This window comes from Heterodontus francisci, chromosome 5 (assembly GCF_036365525.1).
Source record: "Heterodontus francisci isolate sHetFra1 chromosome 5, sHetFra1.hap1, whole genome shotgun sequence".
Taxonomy (NCBI): Eukaryota; Metazoa; Chordata; class Chondrichthyes; order Heterodontiformes; family Heterodontidae; genus Heterodontus; species Heterodontus francisci.
Window position 1 is genome coordinate 118,558,158 of NC_090375.1, and position 25,908 is coordinate 118,584,065.

Sequence of the window (25,908 nt, forward strand, 5' to 3'; positions counted from 1 at the left end):
ACATGTAACTTCAAATTTGTGCCAATATGAAGAAATTATTCACATTCTCAGTCACTTTAGTTTGTAAAACAAAAAGGAGCTCTGCTTTGTGACAGTGGACCATGAAAAGGAGCTAGTTGAAGCTTTCAAATACAGGGAAGATGATGCTTGCATTTGCTGTTGTTCTTAAAATATTTAAAGAATTTGCCTCTACCCTTCAAATAAGACATGTAGGTAGGAATTGACCTTAAAACAAAAATTTTTGGTGGATGATTATGATTTCAATCTAACTCATTTTAGAATCATCTGGCAATTTGAATCTGTGGATTTAAAAAATTTCGGTATCTGGCTGTTAATTCAATGATCCACAAAGAAAAGCATTGGAGTAATAGAGAAAGAAGACGGTACCTTTGGCTGGACAGGCATTGCAGAGCTGTGGCATGTAATTTGAGATTAACGATACACCCTGCCCTTCCCCACGCATCCCACTCATGCATATTTGTATTATTTAAAGAAATATATTTTCTGGGGCTGTATGCTACTTCCCACAGGTTTGTTGCGAGAGGTTTTATTTAGAGTGGTGCCTCACACAGAGAGCTGAAGTTATTAATTGTGAAACTTTAGTGTGTGTGTTCAGTTGACAGTATTATCCCATGTTTCCCAAAAGGTTCAAGCTACATTTTAATACCCTTCCAATCTCCATTGAAACGTGATAACAGTCAAAAAAATGCACTTCCATGGTTACCAGTACCATTCCATACAAATATTAACAATAACGCACTGGGACATTGCATTGTTATTAGTGAAAGGACAGGGGTTAAACCTCAGGAGGGACTTCTTATCACGTCACACAGATAAGGAATGCTGAAACCCTAAAGTGACTTCAGAATTTAATAAGCCGTCAGCATACCCTCAGAGTCAGAGTAGCAGCCTTCTGCAAGCTGAGCTGCAGTCAAAAGCATTTGCATGGCATTGACGGGCCTATACTACAGTTTTCAACTCAAAAGACTGGTCCTATTAATCTTTACATAGAAGACCTATGAAGGTGTCAGGTGCTCCTCCTTTCTGCCTGTTGCAGGTGACCCCAAAAATTCTGAGCGTCTTAGTAGCAAACTGTTCCTAGGTTTCACAATACAGTTTGAGAAGTTCTTTTAAGTGTATGGCTGGTTGGGTCAAGAGTTCATTAGGTTGACAATGCTGGAGATCGAGAAAGGGCAAGAAGAATTTTTCCTTTTATGGAATGAGTGAATAGCTGGTTTCTATAGCAAAAACCATTAATCGTCTGTTATGAGAAAGTGCCCTGTCTTAGCAAAATATTACAGCCTGTGAAAACCTAACTACCCAGTCCACAGAAGTACAGTAATATTGGCTTTGTTAGTTTAGAGCATCAGCTTTCCTTGGTGAACGGTTTTTAAATATGCATTGTATAATTTGATCACTAAATTATAATAATTGCAGTATGCTCATAATGTAATATAAAACTGAAATGTTCTGCTGTGCTGTGATGATACTGCAGTGACTGATCTACTACAAATATAAATCCATTAGCAATTATTATTTTTGGACTTTGTATTATATGCATGTTCAATTACAAAACTCCTCTCTCTGTATTTTTATTTGTTGTCACTAATCTTATTTGGGGGGTTGGTTAGCTCAGTTGGCTAGACGGCTTGTGTATGATGCAGAAAGATGTTAGCAGCATAGGTTCAATCCCTATACCGGCTGTGGTAGTTCATGGAGGCCTGCTTCCTCGCCTTGCCACACACTTGAGGAGTGGTGACCCTCATCACCAACTGTCTTTCTAATGGGGGGAGATGCCTATGGCCCTTCGGTTCTATGGCTAGAACAACAACTAAGCTTATTTAGCATGTTGGAACCAGTACATAATATAGTAAAATCACAAATTGGCCAATAAATTTTATGCTGTGCAATTATCCTTCACCATCAAGGGTGAGATCATCTATCTAGAGAGAAACCTCACAATGCTCTTACAAAATTCATCCCAACTTTGAAGGCAGGAGCTTTAATTCTATTGCATCACCCTTATGCTCACTGATCTACAGTGGCTCCCAGTCCAGCAACATGTGGATTTTCAAATTCTCATGCTTGTGTTCAAATCCCCCCATGCCCTCTCCCCTCCCTATCTCTGTAACACCCTAGAGCCATCTGAGATCCCTGCATTCCATTAATTCTGGCCTCTTGCACATTCCAATTTTCATTGCTGCACCATTGCCATAACTGCCTTCATCTGCCTAGTCCCTATGCTCTGGAATTTCCTAAATAACCCTCTATGCCTCTCTACCCCTCTCTCCTCCTTTGTTGTACTTGAAAACCTTCCGGTTTGACCAAGCATTTGGTCACCTATTCTTTTTTTTTTCCAAGGTGGCCTTTATACCCCAGGCCCCTTTTATATATTTTATGTCGAGGGGGCCTTTATTCCTCAGGCCCCCTTTATATACACACTTATATTTTTAAAATAATTTTATTAAAAACAGAAATAAACAAAAACTCAAATTAAAATGCCATTTTCGGCGTCGACAATGCACTCCAGTCCCTGCGGTGACCACCGGTCGCGGAAGGCCTCAAGCGTACCGGCGGACACCGCATGCTCCTTCTCCAGGGACACCCGGGCGCGAACGTAACCGCGGAAGAGGGGCAGGCATGTGGCTTGGTGTCAAACTTGGTCTGATAATGCTCTAGGGAAGTGCCTTGGGACATTTTACTATGTTAATGGCACTATATAAATACACATTTTTGTTGCTGCATGTCAAAATGCTTATAGTGTGAAACATGAACATTTCACATGTCCACCATTAACTGAAATTCCACTGCCAGTCATGTGCAGATACATTTACTATGATGTTGTGGTGATATACCTGGCAGATTTAGACCTTCTGTGAGGCCATCATTGATTTTAAATGAAGAGCAACCAGACAATTGATCGTAGAGATAAAAAGGTAATACCGTAAATCTAAAGTTAAATATAAGTGCTGTAAGTATGCAGCAGCTCCATAGCATTTAAAAAGAGAAAAGATGGATTAATATTTCAGGCGTAGACCCTTCATCAAAACTGGAAACCTTAGGAGAGTATAAGGTGACTTGATTGAAACATATAAGATCCTGAGGGGTCCTGACAGGGTGGATGTAGAAAGGATGTTTCCCCTTGTGGGAGAATCTAGAACTAGGGGTCACTGTTTAAAAATAAGGGGCCACCCATTTAAAACTGAGGTGAGGAGAAATTATTTCTCTCAGAGGGTCGTGAATCTTTGGAACTCTCTTCATCAAAAGGCGATGGAAGCAGAGTCTTCGAATATTTTTAAGGCAGAGGTAGATAGATTCTTGATAAGAGGGTGAAAGGTTATTGGGGGTAGGCGGGAATGTGGAGTTGAGGTTACAATCAGAAGCCATAATCTTGTTGAATGGCGGAGCAGGCTCGAGGGGCCGAATGGCCTACTCCTGCTCCTAATTCGTATGTTCGTATGTCCCATGGTGTTACTCACAGTAGATTGGAGGATATGCTGTTTTATAAGAATAGGAATATGGTATCATGAACCGCATAATATATCATTGACCTCTAAACTACAGCTGTGTATAAATTGGTATGCCACTTTAAGGCCACAATGCATAATATCCATGCTTTCCTAAAGCCTGTTAAAGGCTGATTGCTCTTAGCAGTTTGTCAGATCAAATAGAGGTTGGACTGGCTTTCTTTTTTATATTGTGTGACACATAAATATGAATGTGTGACACCCGTAGTGTGATGGACAATGGACAATCTTTTACATACAAAAGCAGATCACTGGTCATGTCACTTATATTCAGTCAGAGGATGTGATATTTTGTAATGACAATCAACAGTGCCCTTACTAATTTCGTTGATGGAGTAGCAACATACTGACTGAGAAAACAGTACTGAATAGATGTCAAAATAAATTCCTTCTCTCATCACAAACATTTTCCCTATCCCAGTCTATTTGTGGATAACTAAAATCTATGATTATAAGTCTATTGCTGATACGCATCTTTCTAATTTGTTTACTGCTTTCATTCTCAATTTCCTTTCCATTGTTGAGTAGTCTATAATACCTTCACTGATATAACTGATCCTTTACTATTCCTCAACTCAATCCAAAGGGATTCTATTTAACTGCTTTTCTATTTGAATTCACACAAAGGATAGTAGAAATCTGCAACTCTCGCAAAAGGCTGTGGATGCTAGGTCAATTAACATTTGCAAGACTGCGATTGATAGATTTTTACAGGTAAGTGGAGAAAAGGCAGGTAAATAGAATTGAGGTAGAGATCAGCTATGACTTAATTGAATGGTGGACAGGCAGCTGAATTTCCTATTCCTCTTCTTATGTTCCAGTGCAATGATATTGCCACAATTTCATACTGCTACATCTCCTCCCTCTCCTAAAAGTTTTATGTTCAGGAATATTTAATTAAGAATTCTGACTTAGCTGCAGTTATTATGTTTCAATCAATGACTGTCATGGAACATTTTTTGAGTTATTTTTCACTCTAGTTTGTTTGGTTTCAGTGTCTCAGACCCTCCTGTAGAGGAGCCCTTACTTCCCAGTGAGTTCTTTTTTGTGCACAGATATCCATGTAAATTTGTTATATGCCCAGTGATCAAAAGGAGAACACTTTTTACTTTACTTCAGCTTACTGGTTTTATTCATGTTCCCTCTCATGATCTTCCTTACCTTCAGAAGACAGCAGAATACACTGGACTGTGATGTAGGCCGGAGTTTTACGGCCCCGTACATGAACGGGCTGTTGCGGGGGGAGTGGGGGGGGTGGCGAGGAGGGCCATAAAATTGACTGGGGGGCGGGGAGGGGCATTCCCGATGCCTTCCGGCCCCCGTTGCAATTTTATGCAGGGTGGCAGTGGCAAGAAACGGCCCACCCACCCCAGGCCAATCAAGGCCCTTAAGTGGCCAATTAACTGCCACTTAAGGGCCTCATCCAGCAAGGCCCCAGAACACTGCCAGGCCTCCTTGTGGGCTGGGCAGGGGGCCTCATGATCGGGCACCCTGTGCCCCACAGAGGGCTTCCCCCCACAGCCCAACTGCCCCCACTGGACAACACTACCCCCCTTGCCTTGCTGGAGCCTGGCCGATTGTCCCTGACGAGGCCCCAAAAACTTACCTTGGTTCCGGGACCATCGTCCCTCTTGCTTTTGTTGGCTGGGTCCAGTCCCAGCAGTGGCCGCTGCTCCCGGTGGCGCTGCTGGGTCTAAGAGCTGCTGGCCCGCTGATTGGCTGGCAGCTCCATTAGACGGGACTTCCTGCCTCAAGGAGGTGTAAGTCCTACCCAAGTCCAATTAAGGGCCTGGGGAGCGCAAAATCCCAGCCTGGCTCCCCAGGACCGGGCAAAGGCAGGCTCGTTCCAACTTTTCGGCCAGTGGGTGCGGTCTCCCGCCCAACGTAAAATTCTGTCCGTAGACTTTAATTGATAAATTTAATAAATAGTAAAAGAATAAGTAAATAGTAATAATAACAAATGGTAGATTCTACAGTCTTCTTTGGCCTCCTTATCTCGAGAGACAATGGATAAGTGCCTGGAGGTGGTCAGTGGTTTGTGAAGCAGCGCCTGGAGTGGCTATAAAGGCCAATTCTAGAGTGACAGGCTCTTCCACAGGTGCTGCAGAGAAATTTGTTTGTCGGGGCTGTTACACAGTTGGCTCTCCCCTTGCGCCTCTGTCTTTTTTCCTGCCAACTACTAAGTCTCTTTGACTCGCCACACTTTAGCCCCGTCTTGTAATGAGATAGATACCCACTAAACGTACCAGAAAAAGTTAGGGCTTCTCCCTGCTAGTGTAAATAAATTTTTACTACAATGATAAATCTTAATTATGACCAAACAAACTCTCCGATAGTGAGAATTAACTTCTACAAAAGTGGAGTTTCATCCTTCAGATTTTAATTATTCTTGGATGTTTAAAAAAATGTAAGTTTTTTTTTTACTTTTCCTTTTTGTCTCTTTTATCTCTCTCTTAATCCCAAATTTATTCCCCCTTTTTTATTTAATTTTCCGTACATGATTTTATGTTGAATTAAATAGTCTAACTTATAGGGCTGGATTTTGCAGAGGCCAGAAGTCTCACTGTCACGGCTGAAAGCAGGAGGCAACCCCACTTTGGCAGGTGGTGGGACCCGAAGTAGAATTTTACTGCCGGCGGCCACTGGGTCTGCCATCCAATTAAGGACAACCGCTCGCCTCCAAGAGCTGCCAGCCAATTAGAGGGTAAGCAGCTTAGCAGCGTCATCGCTAGCAGTGGTTATTGCTGAGGCTGCAACAGCAGGGGGAAGGCACCTCAATGTCTGGGCGACCTTGAAAGCAATGTGGGGTTGGGGGATGCGGTGATCGGGGCTGGTGATGGGAGTGGGGGGGTGGGGCGGAGGCTTTCGGTGAATTCCGCCACAAGGGCGGCCATTGCGTGCCGGGGGTCATGGAGTGCCCATAAAGGAGGGCCCTCCCCCAGGAAGGCTTTATCCGGCAGTCTCCCCACACAGCAGCAGGCCCTCCCGACGTGGGCAAAATGCTCGCAGACATGGGAAGTGGCCCTTAATTGGCCATTTAAATGGCTCAATTGGCCTCATGGCAGCGGCCAATCTGCCAATTTTACCACCGCTGGCAAAATGGCATGGCAGTGGGAAGACGTCGGGCACCCCCTCTGATGTCTTCCTGCGCCATTTTGCCAGACCTCTCGCCTCCTAGCCCGTCCCCAAAAGGCCCGAAAATTTCGGGCCACAGTTCCTGGTTCAGACTCGGCATGTCTCAATAAAGATTCTTCAGTCTGATTGGTTAAGGAGATACACAGTTGATTGCCCTGTTCACACAGGTCTCAGATCCTCTGTAGAGGGCAGTGTGCCAAAATGGCTTTCTCATAACCACAAGTTCCAGTGCAAAAGCCATTGGAAGTCTGTTGGAAATGTAGGTACAATGAATGTCTGGCATTGTTTGTCCTCCACTGACCGCAAAGTCCGAGCCTTGAATGTGCCAATACAAAGGATTTGTGGTCGGAGTATACATTAAATACAGTTGTGTGGAAGTGCAGTTGTAGCTTCTGCAGAACCCAGGTGGCACTTAATTATTCTTTTTCAATTGCTGAGTAAGCCATTTCTGATGGTAATAACCTGCAACTCAGGTATCCATGCTCGTTTACCTGGTTCTGCACAGTATCATTGGAGTGGACCAGGAAAGCTCAGACTTACTTTGGACAAGCACGGGTTTCACAAAACGCATCTTTAGATTTATCATCGAACCATAGAATGGAACAGCTCAGAAGGAGGCCATTCAGCCCATCATGCCTGTACCAGCTCTTGGAATCATCCAATTAATCCCACTACCCTGCTCATTCCCCATAGCCCTGCAAATGTTTCCCTTTCAAGAATTTACTCATTCCCTTTTGAAAGTTATAATTGAAGATGCTTTCGCCAGCTTTTCAGGCAGTGCATTCCAGATCATAAGAACTCGCTGTTTAAAAGCAGCTTCTCTTCACCTCGCCTCTGGGTCTTTTACCAAACATTTCAGCAACCATATCACGTTGTCAGCCTCCATCTTCTACATCAAATCAGTTAAAGGTAGGTTATGTTGCTATAGTTCGGAATAAATCTGTGATGCAAGCTGCACAACCTGAGGAATGTCCTATGTTTTAGTCATGGGGCAGCACCAGTGTGCAATGGCATCCACCTTCACACAATCAGGACTTTGTTCCTCCTGCCCCTCCCACCCTCACCCTTACATTAGCCGAAGTACAGTATCTCAGCCATTCCTATGTTACTCTTTTAGGTCTAAAAATTCAATCCTATTTTACTCAACTGGGGTAGTATTTTAGTGACTTGGATGAGATGTTCATCCCATTAAAAATGCAATGGTTGATATCATCAATGTTTGTCTGGACATCATTCTCAGCCCTTGTCAGACTAGAACCCACCAGTTGCTAGAACATGGTGGATGCATTCTTAATTCTGATAAGCATGACTGTAAACTTATAGTAGCCCTTATGATGTAGCAAACATGGAGAACGACTGGAGCTTAGTGCTTAGTGGTACTAGCTAATTGCCTTTTTCCAAGTCTAGGGTCAACAGATACTAGATGCCTCCTATCTTCTTAAAGATCTCCTCCTCGTGAGAAATGTCAGCTTCTGAAAAGCCATTCACATTTTGATAATCGACATAGAACTGCATAGTCTTGCCTTCCGAGTGACCAACATTACTGATGTTGCCCACTGACCCTGTTATTCCACGCTCCACCGTTTCCTGCACTTGGCCATGTGTTCCGTCACACTTTGTGTCACAAGATATCCGTGTTGGTCACTGGATTAGTGGTGCCTGAGTTTAACTCAGTCACAATCTGATAGAGAGAAACTGTTCCCACTCGTGAAAGGATTGAGAACGAGAGGGCACAGATTTAAAGTATTTGGTAAGAGTAGCAAAAGTGACATGAGGAAAAACCATTTCACGCAGCGAGTGGTTAAGGTCTGGAATGCACTGCCTGAGAGTGCAGTGGAGACAGGTTCAATTGAAGCATTCAAAAAGGAATTAGACAGTTATATGAAAAGGAAGAATGTGCAGGGTTACGGGGAGAAGGTGGGGGAATGGCACTAAGTGAATTGCTGTTTCGGAGAGCCGGTGCAGACATGATGGGCCGAATGGCCTCCTTCTTCCCTGTAACAATTCTGTGACTCTGTGAACTGCTTTGCATAGTCTCTTCATTGATTTGTCTTCCAGGAACTCAATAACTGACCCCTGCAGAGTAGATGCATCTATGCTGATGTTCATCACAATAGGAATGGGTGATGCAGGGTGAGATGCTTAGGTTGAATCCATACATTGGGCTGTGCCACCTCCTACTGGATTCCTGAAAGAGCAGAAAGTGAGCACATTTTAGAATGTTGACAGTATGTCACTCTGGAAACAGTGCTTACATGATAAGAAGTTCCAGTATACCACACAGTACTGTGTGCCTCCGTGAGAGGAAAGGAAACAGAGGAGTGAGTAGGAAATGAAAGATTGAAAAATCAAGGATTATACCAACCATGAGCTTGGGATAAGGATCGAACATCCCCTTCCACCCCGCTTCACCCCTCTATTGTCCCAAAGGCCAGAATCTCCATGGCGCTCTCCTCATAAGGATACAGTGATCATGGATAAGGTGACTTTTGCTCCCCCCAATCATCAGCAATGGGACAATTTAAAGTCAATTTAAAGTGGGAAGTATACAGTAAATGGCAGAACCCTTAGGAGTATTGACAGGCAGAGAGATCTGGGCGTTCAGGTCCACAGGTCACTGAAAGTGGCAACGCAGGTGGATAAGGTAGTCAAGAAGGCATACGGCATGCTTGCCTTCATCGGTCGGGGCATAGAGTATAACATTTGGCAAGTCATGCTGCAGCTGTACAGAACTTTAGTTAGGCCACACTCAGAATATTGCGTGCAATTCTGGTCACCACACTACCAGAAGGACGTGGAGGCTTTGGAGAGGGTACAGAAGAGGTTTACCAGGATGTTGCCTGGTCTGGAGGGCATTAGCTATGAGGAGAGGTTGGATAAACTCGGATTGTTTTCACTGGAACGACGGAGGTGGAGGGGTGACATGATAGAGGTTTACAAAGTTATGAGCAGCATGGACAGAGTGGATTGTCAGAAGCTTTTTCCCAGGGTGGAAGAGTCAGTTACTAGGGGACATAGGTTTAAGGTGAGAGGGGCAAAGTTTAGAGGGGATGTGCGAGGCAAGTTCTTTACTCAGAGGGTGGTGAGTGCCTGGAACTTGCTGCCGGGGGAGGTGGTGGAAGCAGGTACGATAATGACGTTTAAGAGGCATCTTGACAAATACATGAATAGGATGGGAATATAGGGATACGGTCCCCGGAAGTGCAGAAGGTTTTAGTTTAGGCAGGCATCAAGATCGGCGCAGGCTTGGAGGGCCAAATGTCCTGTTCCTGTGCTGTACTGTTCTTTGTTCTTTGTTCAACTAACTTCTGTTTCAGAACTTCTGACACCTGATAACCCTTGACCCTGATGCACTCTCAGGACCTGGGCCATAATACACATATGTTAGTATGGGAGGAATGGGCACTTAATATTCCTGGCTACAGTGTATTCAGGAAAGATAGAGAAGAAAAAAAAGGAGGGGGTGGCAGTATTGATCAAAGATACAGTTACAGCACTGGAAAAGGATGATGTACTTGAAGGTTCAAAGACAAGACAGAGAGAGGCCTGGATTTTAGCCTGGAGGTGACTGCTCTGCAGGGGTGCTGTTGTGTGATTGGGAAATCTGAAAGAACAGGTTTCCCAAATGTCCTTAGAATTTAACTGCAGGGCTACTTTAAGTGGCATTCCCTGCCACAGGCAGCCTACTTGACGGCCTCGAGGCATTTCAGGGCCAATGCCAATGAGAGCAGGTAGGTGTATTGGAGGAGTGAGAGAGATCATGGAGGGGGGGGGGTGGGCAAGGGGTCCCAATCACCGGGAGGGTCCCAATCACAGGGAAGTGTGGGCCAGATCACAGGGGGTTCTGGATCGTGGGAGGGGTCTGGATTTCAGGGGTTGTTCAGATTGCAGGAGGGTAGGGTGGTGGGTGGGCGGTCCACCCCGGTCATTTAAATGAGCAGCGGCATTTAATATCACGGGGGCTCTGCGACGTGAGGTCCGCACAGACGGGCCACCATAAGTTTACATCGGCGGAGGACATGTAAAATGCTGTCCCTAATGTTTCTAAATTTCTGTAGGTAGGCTTCACGTACTAGCTCATATGCATTTAAGATTGTTATTTTAGTTTGTTCATCGTCAGAAAAACTCTCTTTTGATAACAGAGAAAAAGTTTCACAAGTTCTATCCACGAATTCACCTTGCAGGAGGATAGTCCAATGTTCTTTTGGCCACTTTAGTCTATTAGCTATTTTTTCAAATGAGGTGAAATGAGACTCAACCTGCTCCTCATTAAATTTTGGCACTAGTCTTGAATGTCTCGTAATGTCAAGGTTCTGTTCTGAGTTGAGAATTCTGTTTGAATTGCTGGTGGCATTCTCATCTTGTGTTTGCAGCCTTTCTAACTCAGATTTCCTCACATCTCAGCTGAAACTCTCCTTTCTTTCCTTTTGAAGTTGAAACTACTTTTTTCTTTCTGCAGTTGCAGTTCCTGGTTTTTCAACTGCATCTGCATCTCTTCTCTTTGCAACTGAATTCTAGCTGGGGCTACTTTTTCAGACTTTGATTCCATGCTTTCTTCTTCTGGTTCAGGGTATATTTAAAATAGCTAGCTAAACTCTTCACTATTTCAGGTTTCTTTGCCTTTTGGTTGAAAGTGTCTCCCACCTGGGTAGCTAGGGGGTTTTAAATCTTCAATATGTAATTGATTTAATTTGTCATGGGATATTTTTCCCTGCTCTAAAACCTCACTAGCATTAAATGTGACCATTTCTTTTGTTTTTAACACCGTAGAGAAAAAAAGAATAATACAAGAAAACCTGTTTGTTTAATATCTCAGTTTTAAATGTCAATTTTTCTCCCATTTCCAAATCTCTCATTTAATCTTAATGTTCCAAAAATCCTGGCTCAGAGCCTTCACTTGTTATGGCCAGGTGGGTGATGGTGTGGCTGGTTTCCACTCTTCACCTCCCAACTGACCACAGACAGTGCTTTTGTTTAAATTAGTGTTTCAGCCCGTGTTTTATTTGCCAAATAATCAGACAGTGGCAAGTTTTCTCGTGAGTTTAAAACAGAAAATTAAGTAGTTGTTGAACAATAATCAGCACCCGGAATGTTAGCAACACCACCCACGCATGCATTCACTCTCACAGGCAGACACAAGAAAAGATAGAAAGAAGGGAAAGGGTAAGAAGTGTTAAGAGTTCAAGGTGTAAAATTCTGTTGTTTCAGGAAAACCTGTGAGATACTCTTGGAAGGTATGTTTTAATGTTGCAGGCCTTCTGCTGGTGTCATGTGTTCGCCGGGTTGCTGAAGACTTTTTGCAGTTCATTTCAGTTTAAAAAAGGCGCTGATATTCTTAGTTCAAGGTTCACAGGTGGAGGAGTTGTTTCAAAGGCACTCTCTTTTCTCCGCTATCGTTGGCTTTCAACTTGTTTTAGCAGGGTTCAAATGTTAGCTGGAACTCGCTCTGACTCTCTCTCTCTCGGTCTTGTTTTGGAATTCAAGATGGCTTTCAATGTTGACCGTGTGGTTGGAGAGAGACCAGGCTGATGTTGATGACTTGATGACTGAATTGGAAAGACCCCTTTGTTCTTCAAAGTGATTTACCTTTAAAGGTAAACGCATTAAGTGTTAGTTTTGCCCATGTGACTTTAGGTTTCAGTTCCTGATGGGCTGTACGATAACTTTTGATGGCCCGTTATGATAATATGAAGCCTGTTCACACTCCATTGTAGTGAAGGGTAGCTGGAGATGTAGAATCTGAGAGTGTCTTTGTTTTTGTCATTTTTGTGTCTTGCTTGCATCATGAATGATAAGCTGTCTCATTTCCATGTAGACAGGTTAATTAGTTTTAGATCTAGTAGACATGGATGTGGATTCTAGTGCATGAGTTGTTATGGGTCATGTGACCTGTCCTGCACTTTGTTGACAGCAAATGTACCAGCCTTTTAAAATTGTTCTAATTTTTATTAATTGTTTCTGTAATTTCATTGCTGCACCAATCGTGACAACATTCATGTATTAACGTTTAGAAGTAAAAACACTGGTTAAATTCGGTTACAAGTGAGATTAAAATTTATTTCACTCCCATTTTTCAATATACTTGAGCTTCATGGGTTCTTACTAGCTAGCAGGTTAAGGCTGGATGAGCTTAGGTATAATTTAAAATGGGTACAGGAATCCGCAATGCGGCATGCCACCAATCATTTATCCACTGCTGTTTATCATTTGAAGCTAAGATATTTATTCTGCAGCATGTGGGAGATGTTAGTTTGGAGTTTTCAAATGTATTGTGATGGCAGGTCATTATTTTTATGCGCCATTTAATGAACCTTAGCAGACATGAATAATAAATTGCTGATTCTGAAGGTGTATGGGGATCTGTTACAAATGCCACAGTCCATGCCAGTGAAAAATACTCACAGTATTGGATACTGAAAAGAAACCTGAAGGACTGGAAATCAGCCTATACTTTATAGCATTTAATGATTCTTGTAATGTGTAGTTCAATCCAAGAAAAAGAAAAATATCAATCAAAAGTAATTTTAAACCAAATGTTTCTTTCATTTTCGTACAGTAAATACATTTAGACTGTCAGTTGTTACTTCCTACATGAAGGACCATAATGTTATTAAATAGATGCAGTGTGATGATCATTACATTTTTGGATATCATCATATATGGTGCTCTGGTTATTGTCTTTTATATTTTTGCATTCCCTTCACCTATTTTGAAATGATTTCAGTTGGTTGCCCTTGTTTTCTGTTTGTATTAATAGCTTTGAGACAGGAGGAACATTCACCCAACGTAGTTTCAAGGAAGAATCCTTGTGATCCAGAAGTTGGATTTAGGGGTTGAATATGACCTTATTTCATGGGTTGCACTCATACGCTGGCAACAACAGAAGATTAATAACTGGCATGTGGCACTGCAGACTGTACCAGCTGGCATTAAAAGGGTGTCAGTACCAAAATCTGGCATTTTCAGGCAGTTTCAGTTCTTATAACAGTATGTAGAGAAAACTCTGAGCTATCAGTAGCTGCATCAGTTTTACGTTGAGCTTCTTGATATTCTCTTTGTCCAAAAATAAGTCTTAATTGTTATTAAATTAACATTTAAAATACTATTAATAGCAGCAGTTGGCAATGGAAATGCAATGATGCCTGTGCTGTTTCATGTCTTTCCAAATATGATAAACTTGATAAAAGTGCTTTGAAAAAACACTTTAATTTTATCTTTAGATCAATATTAAAAGGTTATATTGTGACAAATTTATTCTGAAATACTTTTAGGAATTAATTTTTTGTTAATTCTTATTTTATTTCAATTATGTGCAGATATTTTGGAAGTATATTTTAGTAGTAATGATACTTTGACTGATTTTGATCTGAGTTCTGCAAAATAGGAGTCCCTAAATGAAGTGAGAGCTGGTCTGTTCTAATGGCAATCATGAACATTGTTTTGGCATGGCTGTCTGCTCATGTGCCTGTTGCCTAGGTTGTACACCTGGGAAATGGTGTTTGTGAACTCTGTTGTTAAGACCCAGCGAGGAAGGTGTCTAGGGGTCCCTCTCAGCCTTCACCAGGTCTTACCGTAACAGGGTTTAATTTTAAATACACGGTGTTTTTAGCTCCCCTTTGGTGAAATCTTGTTCACTATTTTCCAATTATAAGGCAAAGAAGCCCGCAAAACAAGTTTTCTTAGGTTTGAAGAAGAAAAGTTGAAATTTATTAAACTTAAACTCAAACTCTAATTCAGTTGACGCCTATATTTACACGACGCACCCATGCTAGCATGCATATGGGAAACATACATGCAAATAGAGACAGAAAGGAGCAGAAGAAATAAAGTGGAAAAAGTTTGAGGCAATATCTGAAAAGTTGTTATTACTGTCGAGTCCTTGATTGTAGGTAGATCTTGCTTTCGTGCTTATTCTTCTAAAACCTTGTTCATTGTAGGAGACTTTTCTCTCAGGGTTCATGTGTCTTCACTGGATTCAGAGGCTTGTGAGAAAGAAATGTGAGCAGACAGGAGAAATCTTCTCACTCCAGGAGAAAACAGTCTTTCTGAATTCAAACTCTCTGTGGCTACTTCAAAAGACCCCTAGAACAGCCAGTTACTCATGGGACCAGCTGGTCCAACCATTCCTGGCCCCTGTAGATTGCATCATCCCAGCAGGCCCTGGAATGCACTTCCCCATCCCCTCACTGTCTGGTGATCAACATCCGTTGTGGGGTTGAATGTGTCAGGGAATGGCCCTTTGTCTACACAAGCACCATCTGTTAATTTGCAAATGTCTCTTCCAGCCACGGCTGATCGTTTAACAAGTTATTTCCTCGCTCCAGTAACAGTTTAAAATAAATGTTCATGACAAAATTAATGTGCCTCATTCTGGGAAGGTGGGGACCTAGCATGACACTATCTTGAGTAATCTATCACTGTTTTGGACAGGGTGTGGCACAGTGCACTTCTAAACAAGTTATCAACATATTGTGTTCTAGCAAAACAGTGTCCATAGCTGGCTCTTAATTTGTTCTTACTGTCATATTACTTGTTGCTTTGATATGTTGTTACAAGGATTTCCATTTTTGTATTAAAACCTGGGATTCTATATTTTTACAACTGGAGATAGCTGAACTTTATGGATGCTTCTGGAAGGAAGGCAGGTTCCTGGTTTTGACCAGTAAATAAATACTGGAAACCAGGTAATTTAAAGAAAACCAGGAGGGGGTTTGACTTCAGAGCAACCTTTTGTGTGACAAGGGAGAATTTATGACTTTACATGTGACTTGTTTCTGGAAGGTTTTGGTTTCATTTTTGAACTGTTTAAAAGCCAGTGGGTTTGGACTGAAGCAGGCAATTGGAATTTGATTTTGACCTGCCTGGCAATCAGAAGAAGAACCAGAAAAGTATTAACTCTCTGAAAAGAATCCTTGCTCTTGAAAAGCAAAAGCTTGTATAAAGTGGTACTGTTGTCTCCTGCATATTTGAAGAAACCCTGAATTTGCAGGAGAAAAGGACTTTTGCATTGAATGTGAGAACTGACACCTGTTGCTGCGCCCCCGATGGAAGACTTATGTAAAGCCTTCTACCATTGAAGTTCTTTGAACGCCTACCCATCACAGACTGTTCATCAACCTTGCCTGGAAAGATTTTGAGTGGCATCCAACTATTTGACTTTGGGACACCTCGCCAAACCAAAGAACCTCCTTCCAGATCATGGCATTCTAAGTTTTTTTATTCCTTTTATTCCTGTGAAACAGTTGTAAACCAAAATCCTTTTTTTCCCAGTTAACCGGTTTTTGAATGTATGTGCATGTGAGGGCTAGGAAAAAATAAGGAGCTTTAATATCGCAATTTATACATATATATTTATTTCATTATTGGTTAAGACTTGGTTTTATTAATAAGTGGTTAATTTTGTTGTTTATTAAAGAAACCTGGTTGGTGTGCTTTTTTCTGGTGACAAATAGCATATCTAATTAACTGTTTTGGTAAGTGGGAAAATTTATTGACATGCTGTGACCGGTGGAGAAGTGGGACTGAATTAACAGTGCACTCCTCCCACCTTGGTCGTAACAATGTGAACTATTATAAGACTCACAGGACTACAAGTAATGTCCGAAGAAAACATGGGTTTTTATTATAGCTTAACTAGAACATATATATACAGTTACTGCACGGGCCTCACTCTATCAGGCTACACCCACAACTCCCTGGTCATGTGTGACATGCCGTCATTTCCTCCGGTGACCTTCACTTACAGCTTCTTAAGGTGGTCCGCTCTTAAGGTTGTGCCACAACATCCCCCTTTTCTCCAAAGATAAAAATATATGTACAATGTACAGTGATGTTGTGGTTCGGAATAACGATACATGATGAAAACAAATCGTTATTTACAAGTGAGTAAATTTAACACTTTCTAAAATGTAGAGGGGGTTTGCTTATTCATCCCGATCTTGTTCTGATTAACCTCTTCTCAGAGCTGAGCTCCTCTTGACAACTCCTCTGAGACTCTGATGACTCAGAATTCTGGTTAGCATGTTCTTCCTCTGTGCTCGTAGCGTCTGTACGTTCATCTTCAGACTTTGTCTTTGAGCGTGTCCGCGATGCCACAGGGTTGTCACATGTAGTGTTGTCATACAGCTCTCTAAGTTAACTTCAGTTCCATCATACGAGATGCAGACACCCAATGGTGAATCGCATCATTGGGTGTCTGCATCTCGTATGATCTGGGCTAGTCGCATGTCTGTGCAACCTCTGCAGGATACCAAGTTCCTGACGCATGATTGAGGACTCGGACCTTCTGTCTTACTCGCAATCAAGCTACGCTGGCCCTGCTTGACTACCATACGATGCCTTCAACTTCTCTTGTTTAGAAAGCTTGGCAACATCACCAATCACCGGCAAACCCTCTGGCATCTGGGTACTTGCTGCAATGCACTGAAGCCTGAGTAGAGATTCCCTATCATATCGCCTCTTCGTCTCAAGACTGCCAGCCTTTGTGTCGTCCTTTACATGGATCAACCTGATCTGCTCGACTTGGATATTTCCTACCATCTTCAGTGTGTTCACAAATTCATGTATTGTGACAATTCATAAATCACAGCATACTGGAAGTTCTGCGACAGCTGGTCCAGTTGTGTCTACAATATAACACATTTGCAGTAGCCATTTGGAGCTCCCATAGCTGCACTGTAAGGTTATTGTTCCAATGCGCTTGATTATAGAACCATTATCAGCCTAGTGTTGTGGGTTGCATCATAGATTCCCATTTTTTTAGATACATGTCCTTCAGTAGACAGATGGGGAGGATGTTTGCACTAACCCCTGTGTTGATTTTCACTCTGAGCTTGTGCTTGCCGCTCTTCCAAGGACTTATAAACCCAATCATGGCAAATGCCTCAGATTGCTTAATAGCATTAACATGTTGATCCAAATTAACTGTGAAATGCTTGCTCACTGTTCACGAGTGCATTCTTCATCCTTCATGGCAATCTGTCTCTCTGCTGATCTGATGTACCTTCTTGGACTTTTGTTGTGTGTTGGCATAAGTTTTGTTGCAGTTGCCATCCTGTCTTGCAGATCTCTCTGTGTGTTATCTGCTACCATTCCTGTGTGTAGTATCTGAGCCTAACCTTCTGCACTGCCTTGCCCAATGTCCTCGCATGCCACAAGCTTTGCACTAGTCCTGGTATGGCAGACAACTGCAAATTGGGTGAGTCAGGCCACATTTGCCACAAGGCTTAGCAGACTTCTGAGCCTTGGTTACCATAACAATTGTCATAGCCACTCCCAACGCTTGTAACTGATGGTGCCCAGACATGATGGCTTCAAATTTCTTTCCATCATTAAGTAGTACATCTATCGTGTGGCCTTCCTTCTTTTCTAGCAGATTTTTTGAAAGGCTTCTGGTGCAGTTGATGCGATTAATAGCTCTATAAGCCATTCTGACAACTCAATATCTGCAAAGTCGCATTCTTGAGCTTTGTCTCGGCACCTTGCAACAAACTGGTCAATGGACTCATCTTGCCTTTGCCAGTAGGTCATAAGCTGAAGCCTATGTACTTGGAAATTTACCTTTACCTTGAGTTGTTGCTCCAGGAATGTCCATAGCTTGTTAGGGTCCTTCTGATCCTCAGCTGACAATCCTGTTGCATTGATCTGTTGCAGGCCCTCGTTGCGCAGTGCAATCTTAATCTTGATAGCTCGTTTCTTTGGCTCACTCACTTTCTGATCGAAGAAACACAGTTCCATTCGTTGTTGAAACAGTTTAAATTCAGACGCTATGTTGGATGCCTTCCAATTTATAACTGGATATCTGAAAGCCCTTGTCTTAATGATCCTGATTTTTTATAAATATAGGACCTTTTACGGGTTTTCTTTTTCACTGGTACTTTTTTCTTGTTTAGACAAATTAGTTTTCAGCAAGCATGAGACACCACAGCTGATTTCTGTTTGCACAACTCGTTTTTTTTTTAACTGAGCTTTTTTAAAAACTAAGTGTTTTGAGAGGGTGGCAGATTGCAGTACCAGCAGCTGTCACAACTAGGCTTTCTCACTGTGTTGTGGACCTCCAGTGGCACTGTCGAGTTCTTCCCTCTCTTTTGGCTAGGCCCTACCCACAAAGCAAAAAAAAACTGGGAAAACTAAACATTAATGACCTCGGCTACTGCTTTTCAAATTTTTTGACCTACTGGTAGACCAGCTGAAAGTTCTGATCTTCTGGCAAATTTCCGACTGTACTCACAGAGTTTCAACACTTCCCAAAGTCTTGTCTGTAGCCTAGCTCGCTGCACTGTGTGGGGTCTCCTGCCAGCTACTCTCTCTAGGAGCTTCAGCAACTCCAGGTAGGCAATCGGCTATTCTTTGTTCTCTCTTCGTGTGTTCTTCAGAAAAAAAAATCAAACATTGCCTTGATGTAATATTTGATGGTCTTCAGAAAACATAAATCCCAAACATTGCCTCTATGTTCTTTTGATATGTGAACTATTGTAAGACTCACAGGACTACAGGTAATATCCAAAGAAAACATGGGTTTTTATTACAACTTAACTAGAATATATACATACAAACAGTTACCGCATGAGCCACATCACTTCCTCTGGTGACCTTCACTTATGCTTCTCAAGGCGGTCTGCTGTTAAGGTCGTCCCACAACACTAACTGTTCTTTTTGAAAGCTTTTGTCTCTGTTATCATTAACTCAGGTTCTTCAGGGCTCTAACTTCTCTGTTTCTTCTCTTATATCAAATTTTTCTCATGATTCAACCCATCCATTATTTTGCTGATGTTTCTACTCTGCACATATTGGTCTTTTCAGAGTGTGGTTCCTGTAGTGCTATTTCTTGAACTCCTTCTTACCCTAACATACTTGGAGGAAAAGGTGACTTTGGATCTATGTTCCCAAAACTTTCCACCACTGGGGCTTTTCCTCACCTCATATCTGGTTTATTGTTGAACTAATTGATAGAGATTTGTTACTATGATTAGTCAACTATCCCATTATTGTTCTATCATAGGACTATCTGGATATTAGATGGATCTGGTTTTTTTTACATCCAGCAATTCATATGCTCCTCTGTACCCTCTACTAGGGCAATAAAAACTCATTCCTTTCAAATTTTCAAAGATTGAAACACTATTTAGTTGGTTGAAAAAATGTTTCCCAAACCTTTGGTTGATTGGGGAGGGGGAAAAGTAGTGCATCATTTTTATAATAACAGTGAAAGAGTGTAATGTAATTGATGTTATTGTGCCATGTCTTTATTAACAAATAAAAAAAGATTCAGCAAAACATTTTCATTAAAATCTCATTGTAATTGTGCTGGAGTGAATGAAGAGGTGTGCTCAGTGTTGTAATGTTTAGAAGGTCACTATGAACACTTTGTTTACAGTGGAATTTGTTATGGCCCGGTGAGGAAGTGGTCCCCTCTCACCCTTCCTCTTGTTTGACTGCAACAGGGTTTATTCCTGTTTTAAACAATGGTTGTGCTTACCACCTCAGTGAATTTTTTACCTTTTCCTTTAATGTGATTGTGAAAGAACCAATTTGACAGGCTTTCTTGAGTTTAAACAAGAAAGAGGTAAGTTTATTATACTTAACAGCCTAACCCCGATTTAAAAGTACTAAAAAATACACCATACATTCACGCACACATTCACACGAGAATCACACACACACAAATAAATTACAGAGGGAAAAATAGATTTGCTGGTTGGATTAAAGTCCAGAATAAATGGAATTTAAATACACAGTCTGTGAAGTGGATGATCCGGTAGTCCTCTGACTGAAACTGTATTCTTGAAGTCCTTGCTGGTCAAAGTGCACTTTGTGGTTGGCCTGCTTTGCTCAGGGGTTTCTTTAAGGCAGAATTGTAGTTGGCTCTCTTCCCCTGGTCTCTGGCTGTAGCAGTCTGTAGGCTTGGAGGGTCCACAGTTGTAGACGGTTTTCAAACTTGATGTTTTCTGGGAAGAGAAAAGGACAGAGAAAGGGAAGCACGCAGCTTTCTATGCTGCTGCAGACTCAGTTACTGCTTGTCATCTTCTCCAAAGGACACAAAACGAGCTTCCCCCTGAGATGGACAGACATGGCTGCTTCAGGTTTTCTGGAACCTTCTAGTGAAATTCAAGGTTAGGAATTGGCTCCACATGCCCCAGGATGCCAATTTGCACTTGGAGGTGGCTTGCTCTTTCAAAGTCAATATGTTAGGCTTGCCTTGATTGTTGTGCTAATGAAGCCATTATAGGTAATTCAGTCACTTAGATCAAGTCCTGAGTCCATGCTGCTCAAACCTCTCGCTCCAGATGGATCTTTTGAATATGAAAAGGTGTTTCAGATGCAAATTATGCTGGCCATCTTGGTTGCCTGTTTTTTTGTAAGTCAACTGTAGGAATTTTTCCATTAAAAGTCTAATGTAAGTTTCTAACTGATGAAATTAATATTTCTCATTTGGCATATGGGGTTTTCTTGACAAATTGCACCATGCAATTATGAGAGGCTTAAATAATTACAGGTGGTCTGTCTATACATAGAGTAATTTTTTCCACAGAATATCCTGTAAAGGTTTGTTATTCTGGCCATGGTCATCTTGGAGAAAGGAATGAAAAGGAGCTCTCCTATAGCACATTGCACCCTCTCAAAGTTTTATTAATGTAGTTTTCTGAGGGGGAAGGAGCAGTGGGGTGTTGGTCCACTACTAAATCATGGAGCACAGTCCCCCAGATGTCCTTATCTTGCCCTACGCTTTTAGAAGCATATAGGTCATTAGAGGGAAGATCATGTTTGATTATCAAAGCAGTAAATTGATAAATGGAAAAAATTCCAAGCAAATTATGTTGAACTTTTTTTATTTTGTTATCTCCAGTACACCTAGCTATAACTACGCTCCAAACATGGATAAGCACTGGATTATGCAGTTCACAGGGGCAATGAGGCCTATCCATATGGAGTTCACCAACATTCTTCAGAGAAAGAGGTTGCAGACACTTATGTCAGTGGACGACTCTGTTGACAGGGTAAGTAGCATGACTGAAACATTTAGGAATATAGGAGCAGGAGTAGGCCATTCAGCCCATCGAGCCTGCTCTGCCATTCAATACGATCATGGCTGATCATCCACTTCAATGCCTTTTTCCCACACATATCCCTTTATGTCATTGGTATTTAGAAATATGTCAATCTCTGCTTTAAACATACTCAATGACTGAGCTTCCGCAGCCCTCTGGGGTAGAGAATTCCAAAGATTCACACCCTATGAGTAAAGCAATTTCTCCTCATCTCGGTCCTAAGTGGCTTCCCCCTTATTTTGAAATTGTGTTCCCTGGTTCTAGACTCCCCAACCAGGGAAAACATCTTACCTATAGGAAACTTTACTGTGGCAGCATACCACAAAAACAGGATGCTATTAAAATAGACGGGTTTAAATATTTTGGCACCAGCTTGGTAAAGAATAATATTACAGAATAACAATTTTCATGAAAATATTTTCCTTGCTACTTTACAACTAGTTAAAACAATAAAATAACTTGTATTATGCTTCAGATATTTCAGATGCTTGCAGAGACTGGGGAACTGGACAATACCTATGTCATCTACACTGCAGATCACGGTTACCACATTGGGCAATTTGGACTGGTAAAGGGAAAATCAATGCCATATGACTTTGATATCCGGGTTCCTTTCTTTGTTCGTGGACCAAATGTGGAACCAGGGTCAATGTAAGGGATTATTTCTAGAATTTTCAAGTTTACTGGGAATAGTTGAGAATTCCATTTTATTTATATATCTAGGCAGTCTATAACCGAGCACCTTGTGCTTTCCACAGTCAACAGTCAGACTTTAATATTGTTTAAGGTACAGTAACGTCACTGAGTAATGAATATGGCAGTCAAATTTATTAGAAACATAACACAACAGGCTGAATCTTGCCAGTGGCGATCAAGTGTCGCCACTGGGGCTGAAAGTGAGAGCTGACTGCACGCCGGCAGGTGGCCATAGTCTGGGGGTAGCATTTTACAGCCAATTAAGTGGTCGCAGCCAGGACTGCCGTCTAATTCAGGATGGCAGCCAGCTTCCCACAGCTGCCAGCCCAACCAGAGGGCCAGCAGCTTGACAACCTTGGCAGTGCCACTGCTAGCGATGGCCTATACTGAGGCTGCAGCATTAGAGAGGCCACCTTAATGCCGAGGTGCCCTCGAAGATCAGTGAGTTTCTTTCAGGAAGCTGGGGCCAGGCAGGCAGGCCCTGGCGATTGGGGTCAGGGAAGCGGTATCATATGCTAGTGGTGGGCCTCAGCTGCAGCAGTAGCCATTGTCACCAGGGGGCACCTTTATAGGCCATGGAGCACCCATTAAGGACGGCTCCCCTGGGAACCCACTGGCAGGATTTAGCTGGCGGTCTCCCCACATGGTGGCGGGCCCTCGCAACGCAGGCAAATTGCCGACAGGGACGGGAACTGGCCCTTAATTGACCACTTAGATAGCTCAATTGGCCATCTGGTGGGTGGCTGCGCCACTGAGGTACCCACCCCTGGTAATATGTCATGGCGCCGGGAAGATGTTGGTCTCCCCTCCCAATGCCTTTCCCGCCATATTATCAGCCCTCCCACCTCCCAGCCCATCGCCATTTGGCTGGGAAAATTCAGTCCAATGTAAATGTCATGTTGTAAACATGATCTTGCAAAATGCACCTTGTGAGAAAACTAGAACAAAGGAGGTACCACTTGCAAATTCTATATGATAAAAAATAGATTTGAATCACGAGGCTCCTGGGCACACTTCGCAAACACAAAAAGGCACACAATAAGTAAAATTGGCAAAACATTCACGACTAATGAAAGAAAACAATGCTGATGTGTAATCACACACGAAGCACATTGAAATCACTGATACTTTAACAAGATATCAGAGGGCAATCAGCTGTTGCTGATCAGCACTCCAGCAGAAGTCAGCACCTTCATTTGAGAAGGGGAGAAAATTGGCCAAAAAGAAAATTAGAGTGATCAGGTAACAGAATTCAAAAGCTATGATCATCTGACCAAAAACACACCAGCAAGCAATAATTTTCTACTTTAAAATGGATTTGAAAAATACCAATATGATACATTGTATGGGAATAGTCTAACAACAGCAAACTCTGGAATACAAATGAACAGGAAAGTAACAAAGCAATCAGTGTAGCATTGCTGTATGGAGACTTCATAACTAGAAAACAGAATCAGTATTGAATCATTGGCACCATCAAAGTATCCTACTCATTTAGGCCTGAATTTCAATTTCTGTACTGTTGGTAAAATGTAGTCACGTGACAAGGAACAGAATCACTATTGGCTGCTGTTTCAGAGGAGGCCACACAGGAGGGCCACTTATAGTTTATTCATAAAATTAGGAATGTTTTAAAACAGGATCATTAAAATTTCCATCACCATGTGCAATTCACAATTATGGATTTAGCAGTGAATTTCCTGCAGCCACAGTAGTGCCACTTGGGTCAACCATTGCTATCTGTAGGTGCCAAACAAAGCTGTCATCAACCTGTTGGGAGATGCAGGGGGAGAAGAGAGGTGATGCAGCTCATAGTAATGAGAAGCGATCACACACCAGACCTTTTGATAAGTATGAATTCTAAAAGCAGATTTTTTTCCCTCATTTCTTGCCCCTTTGTAGTTAGATTTATTGAGGTACGAATTCAGCTTCTATGATCCTGTCACACCTCAGGGGTGCATAATGTGAAATAGCACACCTTCAGCCTGTGACTTTCCTTCCGTTAAAATTTGTGTTCCCACAGCTGTGTTATACCACCCACACTGAAGTATTGTTTTTCCCTCAGTTTTCTGCACCCTCTTCTGAAGGTGGTGACTCTTGCTGTGGTATGATTCTGTGAGGGCTGGTAGCCGTCCAGTATCTTGTCCAGTGGGCCATCCATTATTTGTGAACCTAGACAGAGTCAGAAGACTACTCAATGATGGACATCACATCTGAGCCCAATCCATACACATGTCCACAAGTACTTGCGAACGGGGGTCAATAGACAGTAATCATGAGTGGGAACCCCAGCTGAAAACTCCTCACCTTAGCCCAAGATATTAAGAGCAAATGTAATGTCCTAGCTGTGATCAGCCGTGAATTGCTTTCCATCAACTAAACAAGGATTTGAACTGATACGGAGAGAGAGGTATATTTTAGAGCATTTGGGGGAGACGATAAAGGGTAAGTATAGTGAGAGGCTGCCCAGTCTAAAGCAGTTAAAAGGGAAATAAAGAGAAATCCTACAGCATATAGGAAAATAAGGAAGATAATGAAAGAATAAGAAAAAATGTATGGAAAGAAGGTAGTGGGGAATACAAATGTGTGAGGGCAGCAGTGTTTACAATCTTCTCTTAATTCAAATTCTTTGATAATTCAAATTTTTGTGGCACTGTATTTATACTCGCCTACATCTTTTACCATGCTTCATTTCAAATGATTGGATAATTAAAAAATTCCTAGGGCACAAATTGTAAGGGCTGCATTGTATATTCCATCACAAAGCATTAGAAATAAAGTTAGATAACTGGAGACACAAATTAAGAGGGATATGATGTTGTAACCTTGGCAGAACCTTTGGTGTGACTAGGAATGATGTAGTTCCAGTTGCAGTATTTTCAGATGGGTAGAGAAGGAAACAAGAGAGGAAGGGTGTCCTTATTAAAAGACATGATTCAGCCAAAGAAACACAGTTTTATTGAAAGAGCAAATAGTGAAAGATAGTTCTCACTAGTTGGCGAACCAGTAACTAAGGAAAAAAACTCAGTATTATTAACCAGAACAACAGAAGGGAAATTAGAGAAAAGTTTTCAAATGTGATTTTTGGAGGTTGAAATGCTTTACTACAAGTGGACAGTGAGGTACAATCTTTAAAGCTAATTTCCTGATCCTTGCACCAATGCTGTGTTCCTCAGTGCAAGGGTTAGGAAGAAGGGGTGGCAACCAGATCAGTGCTTGTCCAGGGCTTTCCTGGGGTCTCATTGCTTGGCCTGCATGTGCAGAAGCCACAGTGTCAATACCATAATATTGATGAGGGGGTGATGGGACATTCCTGGGCTCTTAGCGAATTCTTTGATTTGTTCATTGGCTGGGTGCCCAATGTCACCCTGGATCTCTGCTGATTGGAGGGTTCAGGAGGGTATTGCAGTAAATGTTAAGCCTCACAGAAGTTAAGATGCCTGACAGGCAGATGCATCTGATTTCCCTGCACCCTACTGCTGGTTCTAGGCTGGGAGGTGGGG

General features: G+C 42.1%; 1 protein-coding gene across 8 annotated transcripts in view; it reads left to right on the forward strand.

The window, feature by feature from the left end:
• sulf1 (sulfatase 1) overlaps window positions 1-25,908 on the forward strand; it is a 353,304-nt gene that overhangs the window by 210,633 nt on the left and 116,763 nt on the right. For all 8 annotated transcript variants that reach the window (XM_068031966.1, XM_068031968.1, XM_068031974.1 and 5 more), the window contains 2 exons: window positions 21,508-21,658; window positions 22,185-22,360. In XM_068031966.1, the coding sequence (XP_067888067.1) occupies window positions 21,508-21,658; window positions 22,185-22,360 (327 nt within the window). The remainder of the gene's footprint in view (window positions 1-21,507; window positions 21,659-22,184; window positions 22,361-25,908) is intronic.